Source organism: Eubalaena glacialis, chromosome 11, assembly GCF_028564815.1.
Source record: "Eubalaena glacialis isolate mEubGla1 chromosome 11, mEubGla1.1.hap2.+ XY, whole genome shotgun sequence".
NCBI classification, from domain to species: Eukaryota; Metazoa; Chordata; class Mammalia; order Artiodactyla; family Balaenidae; genus Eubalaena; species Eubalaena glacialis.
The window spans coordinates 89,342,931-89,358,370 of NC_083726.1; the positions used below are offsets into that span (position 1 = coordinate 89,342,931).

Here is a 15,440-nt window from a genome sequence, read left to right on the forward strand (position 1 = left end):
AAAGTGTCCCTGACTCCCGCTACCTTAAATCTTCCTTAAACTCCATGCTTGGAGAAAAGTTTCATAAAATGCATAATGAAGAGGGGCATGGGTACCTAAGATTTCCTCTGGTTTCAGAAAAAATAGCTCTGAGCATATAGAGGAGTCATTATCATTTGTCTTCTCTGTTAGTGAGACCCTTCCAGTTTGGTTTCTCACCCATGGACAGCTCTGAATGAGATCACTGCGGACTAAAACTAAACATTTCTGCAAATATGATCCATGTTTCATTGGTTAATTGTCACTTTCTAAATCTTCATTTTTCAAATGTTATCATAAAACAATTTGACTCTAATTACAGCCATGTAGACATTGACTTAAATTTGCTTCTACTACTTAAGTAAATCAATAGGGGAGGAGATAGATGAACACACTTTTGACATCCTCTCTAGCATGGCAGCTTAAACGATGAAGATAAAGTTAAGAAACAATAAATGAGAACTTTGACTAATCTAATAGGAAACAGGCATCTCAGAATTTTAGAACTGGATGGGATTTTAGAGATAACCTACTCTAGCCCTTTTATCTGTAAAATGAGGACACAAAGGCCTATAGTGTTAAGTGGCTTATCTAAGGAGTACAGCTAGTGGAGGCTGAGCTGAGACAACTACCCAGTTCTATGACTCCTAGTCCTTTGTACCACAAATCAGAACCACGTTTTCTTGTTGTTCTGAGGATAAAGAAGTGATGTTTGACTTTTCTGTTTGAGACAAGTAAATGTAAGGTATTTGTTCTCATTATAGAATAGTTAGAAGATGTTTCCAGACTTGCTTCTCATTCGATAATTGGCCATAGTGCTTACACAGAAGCACATAAAGCCTATACGGAAGACACTAAAAAGAAAAATACAAAAATAGATTGAATCAAAATGGAAATGCTCTACAAAACATAGACTGATTGCTTATTGTATTACTTCTTCTCTCATGGAGACATAAATTCAGTTGGCCATGATGGAAAGACAATGATGAGTTGATTGCCTCATTTGTACACTATGTCAAAGAGACCAGAAAATTACTAAGGTAAATTGAGAAATAGGAAAATTCCAAAATTATCTTGCCTGAAGACATTTTCTTTTTGCACTAAGCTTTTCAAAATACAATCAAAACTGGTGTCTCCAAGATTCTGTTTCTAGGAGACAAGCTCACTTTGCCCATCACATTGTCAAACAAATAAGTAGCTCCCATGGCTTGCCAATAACCCCTGAAGCATGATCCTGTGAAACAAAATGTTGGTGTGGACTGCACCAGCTATCACCAAACTCAGAGCAGAAAAGAAGGTGTTGGGGAAAGAGTTATTTTAGGGAAAAAATTCAATGCTGCAATTGTGAAGGAAGACACAACTGCAGATCAAAAGGGGAAGAACAGTTTGAATTCTTTGGCCCAGGATCCCTTTAACTCTACATCACTCTTCCGCAAGGGGTGTCCTTCTCTTGTCATATTCTCCACAATGCTTCTCTCCCATAGCCCCATCCTAACTTGCATGTTCCTGGAACAATAACCTTGGAGTCATTCCCTCTCTCTGCTCCAAGGCCTAGGGGTGGAAAAGGACCCTGGGTCAGAAAAAGGAAGTTGGTGAAGAATAGGACCGCTCAGCGAAACATAACTTCATAAGCAATTTCATCTCCACTAGGGCTGGGATTTTTCTTTGGTTCATGAATGTGTCTGAGCCATTAGAACAGTGCCTGATTCATTGAATACTTTTAATAAAAATTTGTTAAGTGAATGAACAAACTTCTGAGTCCTTAACAACTAGAATGGTGGAAAATTGCTTCTCCATCATCATTGGGCTCCTTTCTTTCCCCTTCCAGGTTTTCATCAAAATTTGATCATCCTTCATGAGTCCCAGGAAATAATAATCTCCAACCTATTCTGATCACTCTAGCCATCTTTGTTGGTCAAGCCCACGGCAGTTCTCTGAGGCCTCCAGTTAGTGCTGAGGCACTACCCTGTCTCAAATGGAGCAGAGGCATCTTTGGTGAGGCCAGGAACCCCAGGCCTGAGGTACATCAGGACCATCTCCTTGAGGCCAGGCATAGCTCCTCTTGCAAACAGGGCCATAGCTCCCCTTGCAAACAGGGCCAACAACCCAGGCTCTCCCGCCCAGGATGAGGGCCCTCCTTAACAAGGAGAATCCTGTCACTTTCTCCAAGCTTATTTCCTCAAACTTTAGCCTGTCTCTAGGTTTTTGACTTTTGGAAATAAAAGCCACAAAAATTCCAGACTTATTCTTCATTCCTCCCTGACTTCCCCCAGGCACTGACACACGGAACTTTCTGTCAGCTTAAATGGATAGAATAGAAAGGGGAAAATGAAGGATTAAAAAATAAATAAATAAATAAATATCTCAAAATATTATCCAGCCACATCGGTATGGGATCAGGTACATATACTTAAAGCAACTGTGAACCCTATAGGTTATTCCACTGACTACAAAAGTAGCATAACAAAGAATGAACACCTGTTTGTGTCCTTTAAACTCCAGTACAGAAAGAAAATTCACATTTAGTAACAGGTTTTTGGGGGGTTTTTTTGGTCTAATATGCTCCTGCAACCAACAGCTTCAAAGAACTAATGTCTTCTGAAAAATGTTTGGATGTTAAGATGACCACCAACTCAAAATGCATCAGAGCCACTTCAATAAAAGGATGTAGACTAGGTTTTAAGGTACTTGATCTGCATAAATTTATACTTTTAATCAAATTTAATGGACTTTCTTGTGAGGAGGGTGAGCATTATTGATTTCACATTTTAATATATTTTAGGGACATGAAAACTTGGATAGTGAAAACATCCCACCTAATGCAAAGGAAACTTCCTAGAAGGAATTTGTTTGGAATGAAATGGGAAGGGTTGGCTTGCAGGTAAGGGTGGACAGGGTGGGAGGATTCTTTAGGATTTATGGTGTTTCAAGAATATTGGCAACAGTGAAGCCATGAAAGAAGATGAAATTATGAGGCAGACTGTCTTATTAATTACTATACAAAGGCTCAAAACCAGTCTTTAGAAATTATTTTTTTCTTTTCTCAAGTAGTAGGAAATAGAAATATCGTGGAAATACTTTATCTGGAAGGAAGGCCATCACTAAATACCTTACAATTTCTATTCCTTATTCCTAGCCACTTCTTTCTGCATCCTATGTCACCACTTATGTTCCAGAACAAACCTATACTTGCAGTCTCCAGGAGAAAAAAGGAAACACAAGTAAGAACAATATTTTATAGTAATTATAATGATCAGAATTCCTCATCCTCCTTTCTGCTGTCATTTTGCTATGACCTTTAGATAAGCTCATATTTCAGCCCCAGGCAGATCTCTGCTATAGTCTGAATATGTACCATGTTACAGATAAACACTTCGGAATTAAGTAGGAGTGCCTAACTTTAAACTGTAGGGCATAACTTGAGAGAGGCCAGTTAAAACACTATTAATCTTTACTCTTTTTATGCTTTTTAAATGCTATTATATTTATAATTGTTTACGTTTTGAAAATCAAACCATATAAAACATAGATCCCTTCAAAATGAATATTCATATGGCATCTTGTTTCAGGAAAGAGTAATTATGAAATACATGTCCCCCTAATTCAAGGTTAGCTAACCTCAAGTTATCACAGTTGAGATAAACCATATTTTCTGAAATACTTTTTAACATTGTTCATTCACTTTGGAAGCCAAAAAAAACAGCAAGAATCAACTTGTGCCCCTTTATTTACTCCAGGCTCAAATCAAGTTCCAGCGTCATAAAATTTCAGCCATGTATATAATTCCAAAGACTTAAAAGTCCCACCTTCTTCAATTGCTTCCATTTTTTAGACAAAGCTGCACTCTTCCTATTACACCAAGACAAATTATAAAAAGGAAATAACTTGCTGTTATTGAGCCACTGTCAAGTCTCTCATAGCACCTGTTCTGATACTACCTTCTGTACCAGAGTTCACTACTGGTTCATGAAATACAACTAAATTTAAGAAGACACCAAGCAGAACTCAAATCTATAAAGACCTTATAATAAATTCTAATGTCAGATAAAATTTTTCTGTTTTTCATTGTACACAAAAGTTCTTCTCCATTAAGCACAGGCAATCAAGTAAGGATGAAACAGGTATAGTTGTATAAGAAGTATGATCTCCTGAAGTGACTAAGTAACTAAACCACAATATGAAGTCATAGTTTCTGGTATAAAATTACTAACATACCTGTAAAAGTCACAGATAGTTACTTGTCATATTAACCAGAAACCTCAAGAATGAAAGATACTCCTTTGAAAATGTTCAAATCTTCCTGTGTGTTAGGTACTAAAAAGGAAGCACCATCTGCTGTGTGCGCAGGAGAATTTCCTGCTACACATACTGAAATATGTCCCTGATCAAAGTGGTGTGAAACAAGACTGCAGCTAAACTGGTTATGATGGCAAATTTTAAGATATTTTGAATAGCAACATGACAGTTAGAACATGCCCTGCTTATTTCCTTCAGGACCAGAAGGAACTGTAAATATTTTTTAATCTAGTATCTTTTAAACTGAGGCAGGAAGATAATGATAGACATTCAACGAATTACATTCAATGCAGTTTAAAATATCACTTTAATTGACAGAATGAAAATATAAATACAAAACCTTGTTGCAACAGGCTGTCTTTTACAAATAAAGTTTTTTTAAAGAAATGGTTCTTCCTTCAAATGTTCATTTTCTGGAGGAAAATACTGCTGTGTCTTCATTTTCATTATCAAGATTCAGTTTGGCTCTTGCTGATATTAAATTAAATCATTCAGTTTATGTGCTTTGGGGAAAAAAAATTATGGGATTTGGGATACAAATACATAGCCTGATGAATAAGTATCTAAAATTCCTACTGAAGTTACTGTTTGGCAATGAGAAACTCACTTCATTGATAATCACATATACAAAGAAACTAATTTTTTAAAATAATATTTCATTCTATTAAGTCACTTTATAATGTTAAGAAATGGAAAAGATCCTTTAGGGAACGGTTTGGAGCATGGCCCAGATGCCTGCTTCAGGACCAAGGCACTTAATCTCCCAGCCGCTGAGAGTACTGGTTGCTGATGACTCACAGCGGGGCATTCCACATTTAAGGACAGGTCAATAACAGGGTACAAAGGCATGCCCCCTTGCCTCTAATCAGGATGACTCTGAAAGGAAATCCCAGCTCCAGAGCCCCCTATGGGGTTGCCTGAAACCTCTAATGCAAAAGTGTTCATAGAGCAACTCCTCCCTCTGCCCAACCCTGCTTCCATCACTTCAGTACAGATGTCGTTTCCAAGGGCACACCCCAATAATTCTGCACACAAATCTCCCACTCGAGTCTCTTTCCCAGGAAACTCTATCTAAGACAGCTGGCATTGCAAGTGATCCCAGAAATGAGACTTTAAAATGGAGTTTTGGAGTTGGATCCCTGCCAGCCAGCTGCCAGACAGACCCCCATCCCTAGTGCTTGGAGGACTGTTAGCACCTGGCTATTGCTGTGCCAATGTGATTACTAATTTGAATCCACTTGTGCCAAAGCTGTGTCCCACTTGGTTACCTGTAACTGAAATTAATAAAACGGGGCTTTCTGCATTTATTGAATTTTATCTCGTTATAGCTTGGACAAGACTGCCACCTCCTGGAGAGGCTAATGAATACTGGGGGCTGAGGTGTTCTCATCCATTTGAAAATCAGTATTACGAAATTGCGTCTCGACGCCAACCCCGTATCTCTCCATGAGGTTAAACCAATTCCTGACCCCTCACAACTTCTGTGAACAAATTTTTGCATAGGACCGAGATTTCAAACAACTTACGCAACACAACTTATTTTTACGTGAAAGTTTAAACAAAAGCTAATATTTTAGAACGCTCAATATGTGCCAGGTGCCTTAATTCTTAATTCTCACAACAGCCATCTGAGATAGGAACTATTATCATAAACATAGCCAAGTTACGGATGAGGAAATCAAGTTTTAGGGTACTTAAGGTGACCAGACTTTAAGCGGAAACTGCACCCAGGTAGTCAGAACTCCAAGGCTGCGGAGCTCCGTAACCAACCTCCCCGTCCTACCTGGGCATGCGCAGAAAAAAACACAAGTAAATTCTGTAGGAATTGTAGGAGGCGGGCACTGAGGGGTGTGGTGGGCCTCTAAGATCCCAGCATTCCCTTCGTGCCGCCGCTAAGATGGCGGCGCCCATCTTGCGGTGCTTTTCCCGTGGCCAGGGGCTTGGTACCCCAGGCCTGTCAGGAGTCTTACCCCTGGGGCTGCGTGAGGCCCACTCGGGCGCTCAGGGGTTGCTGGCGATGCAGAAGGCTCGGGGTCTGTTCAAGGAGTTCTTCCCTGAGAGGGGTACGAAGACAGAGCTCCCAGAGCTCTTCGACCGTGGCACGGCGGGCAATTTTCCCCAGACCATCTACTGCGGCTTCGACCCCACGGCCGACTCGCTTCATGTGGGGCATCTGCTGGCGCTGTTGGGCCTGTTTCACTTCCAGCGAGCGGGCCACAACGTGATCGCCCTGGTGGGAGGCGCCACGGCGCGCCTGGGAGACCCAAGCGGCCGTACCAAGGAGCGGGAGGCGCTGGAAGCAGAGCGCGTGCAAAGCAACGCGCGCGCCCTGCGCCAAGGGCTCAAAGCCCTGGCGGCTAATCACCAGCAGCTCTTCGCTAATGGGCGGACCTGGGGCAACTTCACCGTGCTGGACAACTCGGCGTGGTACCAGAAGCAGGACCTGGTGGACTTCCTAGCGGCAGTGGGCGGCCATTTCCGCATGGGCACGCTGCTAAGCCGGCTGAGCGTGCAGTCTCGGCTCAAGAGCCCCGAAGGCATGAGTTTGGCAGAGTTTCTATACCAGGTGCTCCAGGCCTATGATTTCTACTACCTGTTCCAGCATTATAGATGCCGGGTCCAGCTGGGTGGATCTGATCAGCTGGGCAATATCATGTCCGGATACGAGTTCATCCGCAAGTAAGCGCCTTTAGACCTGGAGAAATCCTAGGCCAAATAATTTACACACGAATAGCCTGTGTTGCATTGTTAGGATTGTGGAATGACGCCCTTCGTTCCTGCCCTTGTTGGTTCTATCTCCATTAAGGGTCCGTAATGGGATTAATTTAATATCACTGGCTAATGAGAACTAAAGGGCTGAATTAATGGTATTAGGTATGGGACATATTATAGAGCTCTGCAGGAAATAGACCCTCCTAGTCAGGATTCGGATTGTATGTGTTTGCTGCTTTTAAGAAGCTTTTTCTGTGTTTCTGATTTGAAAGACTGCTTGTCTTCATTTATAACCTGAACGTGACTGGGCCTCCTTGAGTAGTCTCTGCTTTGCTCTGCACCTTCCGTGAAGCTAAGTGTTAGTCATTGGTTGGCATCTCAAAAAAATTTTTTTCAGCGCCCAATATTTGGCGAATAATGTACATTTCAATGGCACTTTCTTGAGGGAGTTGAACTACAGGACTAGCTCATGTGCTACTGATTTTTAAAATCCCTTTAAGACACCTCTTTTAGTGTCTCTACCTGACTCCTCTTTACCCAGTTTTCTCTCCTCTTCCTACCCAACCTTTAAAAATGTCTAGGCCCCAGTTATGCAGCACTTCCACTTGGCTTGCCCAGAGTCACTGGTTCAATTGCAGTTCAGAATGACAAATGTCAAAATAGAGTGCTGTGAAAGCAGTAAGATGGACAAGAATCCAGGTTTATGAGGTCAAGGAAGTTTTCTTAGAGCAAGAAACCTGACTGAAATCTGAGAAAGATTAGCAGAACCTACCACCACTTGAGCTTAAAGCACATAATAAAGTTCTTCTTTATGCATAGGTTGACTGGAGAAGATGTATTTGGAATCTCTGTTCCTCTAATTACAAGTACAACTGGAGCGAAACTGGGAAAGTCTGCTGGCAATGCTGTGTGGCTAAACAGAGATAAGACATCTCCTTTTGAATTGTATCAATTTTTTGTCAGGCAGCAAGATGATTTGGTAGAAAGGTGAGTTCTTAATTGTGTGCTGAGAAAAATTAAGTTCATTAAAGCTCATGATAAATTTTAGCCATTGAATTTCTCTGTACCCTTCATAGTTTTTTGGTTTTTTTGTTTGTTTTAACGTAGATTCTATTTAAGGCTAGTACATCACAGAACATTGTAGTTAAACACTTTTTGTTGGTTAAAGCAGAAAACCACTGTGGGTGCTAGAAAACTTAGAGCCAAGTTTGTGATCTACATCTAGCAGGTTCTTAGAACATTATTGCTTGCATATTCTAATTTTTTACTCCTTTCATCTTAAACTTGACTTTTATTTCACCTTTGTCTCTAAAGTTCCTTTTCTTTAACATAAAAGAAGATCCTTTTGAGGGTCCTTTTTTAAAGTGATTTTCTCATTAATTCACAATATCTTAAACTCTTAGAAGAATGTAAATTAATGAGAAATACACCTGCAACAAAGAAAAAGTGAATTTTTCAAAAAAATATCATTTGACATAACTATCATCAAAATAACTTAGGAATAATTCTTAAAAATTTTTAAATGTATAATACTTGCCTGCAGAACATTAAAAACCACTATTGAGCAAAAATAAAGAACTCTACATGAATGGAGAGTTCTCTTGGAGGGTAAACGCTTGAGGATTGCCAGAGGTGACCAAAAGTGGGATTTGGGTGTGTGCATAACAGTTGGTATATAGGGTAGGAAGACCCAGGAGGCGAGAATTAAACAAGATGAGGGCCTGGAGCAAGAGTTCAGTCCATTTGGGGGACCACTTGCCTGAAACTAATTTCAGGAGTGTCTCTTTAAGGAGGCTAATGATGCTCAGTGAGGCCAGCTGCCTGGGGCTATAGCCTAGATGGAAATTCCTAAGAATATTACGTTGGAGAGCCCTTTGTTTAATCTCTGGAGAGGTAAAGTGGGTCAGAGTCAGTAATGTCTGGCGATCCAAAGGAAACGAGAATAAATTTAGTGAGGAAAGAGATTTGGGAGTTGCCCAAAGGAGTCCCATGTAAGTATTAATGACTGTGAAGGCATATCTGGAGGCCCCAGGAGAAGGGGGCAGTGGCCAGTGAAATCAACCTGCCAGTGGGAGCATGGTTGGTCTCCCCAGGGAATATGTCCCCATCTGGATATCCTCCATTGTTTGGTTTGGGAGCAGAGAATACAGTCATCTATCACAACTTTGGCTGCTGCTGAGGAGATGGGAAGTCCCCTCAATTAAGCCCAAGCTGTTAAGGCATTAATTCCTTGGTGACCCAAGGTTGTGTGGGCCCATTTTTCAAGCTGGTAGGAAGGGTCTGTGCTGGGCAGTGTGGTGGCTTAGTGAGGGAGTCTGCAGTACTGTTGAAAATGGCTTCCAGCATAGAGCAGGTAGTCTGAGCGGAAACATAAGTAATAATGATAGGAATTGGGGACTCCTTCCATGTCTGGGCCAAGTGGGCTTGTCTTATATGAGAAAACTGTCCCTTAGCCATTGGCCAGACGAAACCGCGAGGCCATTAGCAATAGCCCAGGAGTCTGTGAAAATATGGATCTGCCAAAGGCCTCTTTATGGCTCCCTAAGGGCTAAGTGAACAGCTACAAGTTCTGCCAATTGGTCTGAGCCGGGACTGCCTTCTTCAATTAGAGAGGTGCCTGAGACCAGGGGAATGCTACAGCCCTCCAGCAAGCTGCAGTGCATACATGGTGGTGCTGCCATTGGTGAAGAATATGGATTCCCTGTCCATCTCAGACAGTTGGTCCCAAGGGGCTCCCCAAGCAGCCAGAGGAAGAGGAAGGAGCTGATCATGAGGGAAGCTACACCCTCCTGTAATTTTTTTAAAAATTTTTCAGATATATAATTATAACTCTGAATCATAATATAGTTTTCCCTACTTTTTTATTTATTTATTTATTTTTGGCTGTGTTGGGTCTTTGTTGCTGTGCATGGGCTTTCTCTAGTTGCAGCGAGTGGGGGATACTCTTCGTTGCGGTGCACGGGCTTCTCATTGTGGTGGCTTCTCTTGTTGTGGAGCATGGGCTCTAGGCACATGGGCTTCAGTAGTTGTGGCACGTGGTCTCAGTAGTTATGGCTCCCGGGCTCTAGAGCGCAGTCTCAGTAGTTGTGGTGCACAGGCTTAGCTGCTCCCTGGCATGTGGGATCTTCCCGGACCAGGGCTCAAACCTGTGACCCCTGCATTGGCAGGTGGATTCTTAACCACTGCGCCACCAGGGAAGCCCCCTCCTGTAATTTTTAAAGGCTTTGACATCAAGGTTAGCCCTCTCCTGAAGGTACCATTTTCATTTTACCAAGGAGGTATCAATTGTGGTGTTAAGCTCCTGCCAGAGGCATCTCTAACCCAGGGCGTTAGGGAGTAGTATTGATTGGGGGCCAGTTAGGGCCTCAGTTTCTAAAAGAACCCAGTAGAATCCTTTGGGGTTAGGCACTTAATCCAAAACCCCATAGGAAATCAGGTAGACTTATGTTTGGTCCAGAGACTCCGAGGAGGCATAGTCAGATATGGTCAAGCACTGACTTAGAATGTGGAACCAGGTGGGACTAAAGGTAGGGCTCGTTGGACTGCCTTCTGGGCAGCTTCCAAAACACATTGCTGTGCCTCGCCCCAGTGGAAGGTGGCAGACTTGCATATGATTGTGACTGTGGCACAGAATTAGTGAGCGGTGAGGGCGTTGCCTCCAGAACATGAAAAGGCCTGGTACCTGTTATATCTGAGTACAGTGGTGGTTTAATGATGAGTGATTTCTTCCATGTATAGGAACACTGTCAGTGCTCTCCAGTGCCTTTTGAATGGTTTTGACAGTCCCAGTAAAATGTAGGAGCACTACCCCGTGATTAGAGGGAGCACTTTGTAAAAAGAATTCTCTGGACTCAGGGTCAAATGGGACTTCTTCAGGCTTAGAATGAAGAGGGGGTCACTTGAGTGAGTCTGGCCATAGAAGTGATAAACCCATTGGACCATGGCACTTTTGCACAGAAAGAGACAGGCCTAATCTCATGTTTTCCATTCACTGTGAGCCTTGGAATGTTGGTACTCAGCGACACTAAGCAACACCCAGGAAGCATCCACAGGGGTTCTGTATTATCAAGGAGCTGGTGTACCTCCTCAGGGGTCTTACGAGGCATTGGCACAAGATGTTCAGGACATTTATATTTGTCCATTGTTTAGCAACATCACACCAGGTACTGGACCCACGATACCCCATCGAGTTTGGGGGACAAAGACAGACAGCAAGCCTCGGCTGTATTTCCCCTTTTGGTCTGCCAATAGTTTCCTGTTGCAAGGCTGTTCCATTCATCCAGGTTAGGAAGTGTAATCCCATTATGACCCACCAGTCCCAGGGGGAGGTCTCCCTCCTCCTTACCTATGGGAATTATCCTTTCCTCTTGCCTTTAGCTCAGAGCCTCAGCTTGGGCAGTGATAATAGCCTTGGGGTCCATTCTACCCTCATTAGCTTTCCTTGGCCTTGAGATGTGGAGGACCTTCATGTACATTAGTACTCAATCAAGGTCTGTATAATTTGTGGTCTGATCATCTCATTAGACCATATGGCCTTGATCACTGATCACACTGCTCTGCGGAGATCATTGAATTATGGCAGCAGTGACGTTTTGGGATGGATACCGCCGGCAGCACAGCAGAGGCAATATGCAAAAGACATAATAGAATGATAGACCTCCAGCATGCATTGCTGTCCCCCCAAATGGTGTTGCCCACCTGGGTTAGCCAGTTAGTAAACTAGTCAAAGCTAAAGGGCAATCATGCAGTCCTGCCAACTATGCCATTGCCAGTTGTTGTGTGGGCCTCAGCCTGTTGGTAGTGATACCATAAACTAGAAATGCCTGGGGGTGCTCACCTCGGCCCATACTACTTGTAGGAGCCCTCACAGACATTTCCTGGGCCAGAGTCAACCTTGTGGCTGGACCAGCGCTGTGGTCCTTATGATTGTAAGAGACATCTCAGCAATAATCATCAGGGAACTTTAAAAAAAGATTTGTTACTTACAGTTTCTGAAGGGCACATGGCACTACAGGGGCTACACAGTGAGTCAAGGATAGGGAAGGAGGGAGCATGGACCCGGAGCTCTGCCTTTATTGGGGTGCCTAGGATTTTGCAGGTTCACTCTTCACTGGCTAATTTAAAACGTAGAGTGAGAATTAGGGAGTGGGAAAGGTGAAGAGGGGTCACTCAAGCAGTCAGTTATCTCGGTTACCCAGGGCTTTCTGAAAGGGGACTTTCATGAGTGGGGGCAGCCTGGTTCCTAATCTGGTTGCTTTGGTACTAGCCGTGTCATACATGTGGCAGTGTGCTTATTCGAGATCGATGTCTTTGAAATGGATACCTTGGCATTAAGCAATCAAAAGCTTAATGTCAAGCACTTACATTACAGGTATAGAACCACTTGGAAAAATACATGGCTGTGCCTACTCAGGTCAAATACTCATGACTTGTGATCAGCAGTCCCTCGCCCTGGGCACATCCCTAACGGATGAGTGCACATGTGCACCAAGAGAAATACATGGGAATAGTCATGGCAGCACCATCAACCACTGTCCAAGAGTAGGAACAACACAAATATCCACACTAGAATAAATACATTACAAAGCATTCATAACATGGAATGTGTACTCAGCAGCTGTACACACAGCAACATGGGTGAATCACCAACATAATGATGTACCAAAGTAACCAAAAAAAATATATTCTGTATGATTCTGTTTATATAAAGCCTAAAAAGAGGCAAAACTAAGTGATGCTGTTTAGGGAGGCATATTGAGATGGTAAAAATATAAAGAAAAACAAGGAAGTAATTACCATGAAAAGTCGGAAGAGTGGTTACCTTGGAGGGGTGAGGGGATTTGGGTAGGAGCAGTGTTGTATACCTAGACAGGTGACAGTTACACAGCTGTTTGCTTTATGATTCATTAAACTATATGTCTGTTGTTTGTGTATTTCTCTATGCTTTTCACCAAAGATAAGATTTTAAAAGATGATACATATAAAATATTTGTCAGTTTTTAAATTACAGTTTTTATTTATGGGTACATACACAGAAAACAAAAATATAAAAACATGCTTGGGAAGGATGCCCACAAATTTAGATTAGTGGCTGTCTCTGGGGCAAGAAGGAGAATATATATGAGGTGGATGGGGCCCTCATCTATATCTATACTATTTTATGACTTTTTTAAAAAGGAAGGATTTGAAACAAAGATGGCAAAATAGTAACATCTTCAGTCAGGGTGGTGTGTGTATTATTGTCATTTTCGGTACATTTCTGTATGTTATATTTCATAATTAAAAATAAATTCTAAAGTAAGCAGGATGTTCTTTAAAGGATAAGGGAGCTGGAGATAAAAATTAGGTATGTTATATAAATCTAACGGGGTTTTTTTTTTGGTCCCAAAGGTACCTGAAGCTCTTCACTTTTCTACCCCTTCCAGAGATTGACCACATAATGCAGCTGCATGTCAAAGAGCCAGAAAAGCGGGCTCCTCAGAAACGACTTGCTACAGAAGTAACAAAGCTTGTTCACGGACAAGAAGGGCTGGACTCTGCTAAAAGGTGGCCTCTTAGAATCGTGAACTTGATTAATTAGTTCAGAGACTGGAGAACACTTGGAGCCAATGTTTTAGAGTCATCTTTTACCACTAACAAGGACTGTCAGTGTTAACTGCTTTAAAGTACTAGCCTCCATTTACTAGAAAGAAAGATTATCCTGAATTAAGCTTATAAATTATACAAGATCAGTGTTGCTGTTTGAAAAACTTTCCATCTGGAACATAATGGGTACTTCATAATTGGTTTTTGGGTGTTAGAACACGTGTCTAAGTAAGCACTCAACATGATGTGGCTCTCAAAATGTGTTTTTCAGGTGTACACAAGCCCTTTATCATAGCAGCATAGAGGCACTGGAGGTCATGTCTGATCAAGAGTTAAAAGAATTGTTTAAAGAAGCTTCATTTTCTGAATTAGTTCTTGACCCTGGAACAAGTGTCCTAGATACGTGCCGCAAAGCAAATGCCATTCCAGGTGGTCCCCGAGGGTAAGATTATTTAACTTTTACGTTCACAGTTATAATTCACAACCTGTGTTTCTAGAGGTGGTGTTTTTCCTGATAATGGCATCTCATTCCTTGTAGAAGTTAAGTTAGTCTGAGAATAAAGTGAAAATTGAGTACTTACTGCTGAAAATACCTTAAATTTTCTTTAAAATCTAGTATTACTATACTCTCTCTTATTAAGTCTAACCTGGTCAGTTTTTTCTCCAGCATTGGAAAAGGCTTACGTTTAAATGACCACTATTGTATAAATACACTGGGATCAGTCAGCTTAGGGATGGTCACAATTTGAGATCACCAGAACAGAGGCCCTAAGTAAACAGATTCACACACCCCTCTCTCATTCAGTCTGTATCCTCTTTATTCTGGGGAGTAGTGGGGTTGCCCAATCTATTTAAAATATTAGTTGAATTTCTCCTTTAGAACATTAAAGGGGAGGCAGAATCTAATAAACATGAAGATAACAATTCAGTGCTAAATGGTTTCAGTAGGAGAGCCTTTGAAATTTAAATGAAATAATGAGGTATCTGTATTATTGGGAGCGGTCAACAGTGATTAGGTTTATCTAGTTACTGAACATTTTTATTTTTCAGGTATCGGATGATAACAGAAGGTGGAGTCAGTATAAATCACAGACAAGTAACAAATCCTGAGAGTGTTTTAGTTGTTGGACAACATATTCTTAAGAATGGACTTTCGTTACTTAAAATAGGAAAAAGGAACTTCTACATTATAAAATGGCTTCAGCTATGATGAAAACTCCTTCCAGTGGTTCAAACTTATCCATCATTCATTCTCAAGATGTACGAATTTATACCTTCACTTATGCAACTCAAAGACAAAGAATGCAGTGTACTCTAGGCCTCACAGTGTGAGTAATTTCATTATTTATATAGGTTGGTTAAGTTTGTGTAATAGTGGGATATTTTATTTCCTGATCCTTAAACATTAAGGACTACCACAGAAAAGCATGATTTCTAGGGTTAATCTCTTTTAATAATTATGCTTCATGAAAAACTAAATGCTGTCTTTCCTATCCTGTCCTTGCTGTTTTGAAGATGAGGAGGAACAATGAAAAAGAGGTAGTATAAGTAATTGTGGATACTTTTATATCAGGTGTGTATCTCATTAGAGGTTTTTTGTTGTTTAGGAAGCAAATACAGCTCTCCATAAAAAGGGAGAAAAGTTAGAGGAAGCCATAGCTGGCATTAGAAATTACAGTAGAAATAGTTTCTTTTCAAGGAAAAGAAAAGTCAGTACTTGACTTTTCAGAAAGTTTCTAATTCAGTTTTCCAGTCCCTTGACTCTGTTTCCATAAAATTAAATTTACTCATAGCCTTGTTTTTTTAAATTCAGTAAAAAAAGGTAGCGA

At 41.4% G+C, this 15,440-nt stretch overlaps 1 protein-coding gene across 1 annotated transcript; it reads left to right on the forward strand.

The window, feature by feature from the left end:
- The first annotated feature begins 6,211 nt into the window (after positions 1 to 6,211).
- On the forward strand, positions 6,212 to 14,984 carry YARS2 (tyrosyl-tRNA synthetase 2). Its single transcript, XM_061205367.1, has 5 exons — positions 6,212 to 6,993; positions 7,846 to 8,013; positions 13,417 to 13,572; positions 13,883 to 14,053; positions 14,662 to 14,984. The coding sequence occupies exons 1-5, from the start codon at positions 6,212 to 6,214 to the stop codon at positions 14,819 to 14,821; spliced, it is 1,437 nt and encodes a 478-aa protein (XP_061061350.1). The 3' UTR covers positions 14,822 to 14,984.
- Positions 14,985 to 15,440: the final 456 nt, after the last annotated feature.

Bases quoted from the DNA above. Each gene is read 5' to 3' on its own strand.
- YARS2 (XM_061205367.1), top strand. From the start codon at position 6,212: ATGGCGGCGCCCATCTTGCGGTGCTTTTCCCGTGGCCAGGGGCTTGGT. The intron at 13,573-13,882 runs GTGGCCTCTTAG...TGTGTTTTTCAG, and splicing joins GGGCTGGACTCTGCTAAAAG to GTGTACACAAGCCCTTTATC. The intron at 14,054-14,661 runs GTAAGATTATTT...TTTATTTTTCAG, and splicing joins ATTCCAGGTGGTCCCCGAGG to GTATCGGATGATAACAGAAG.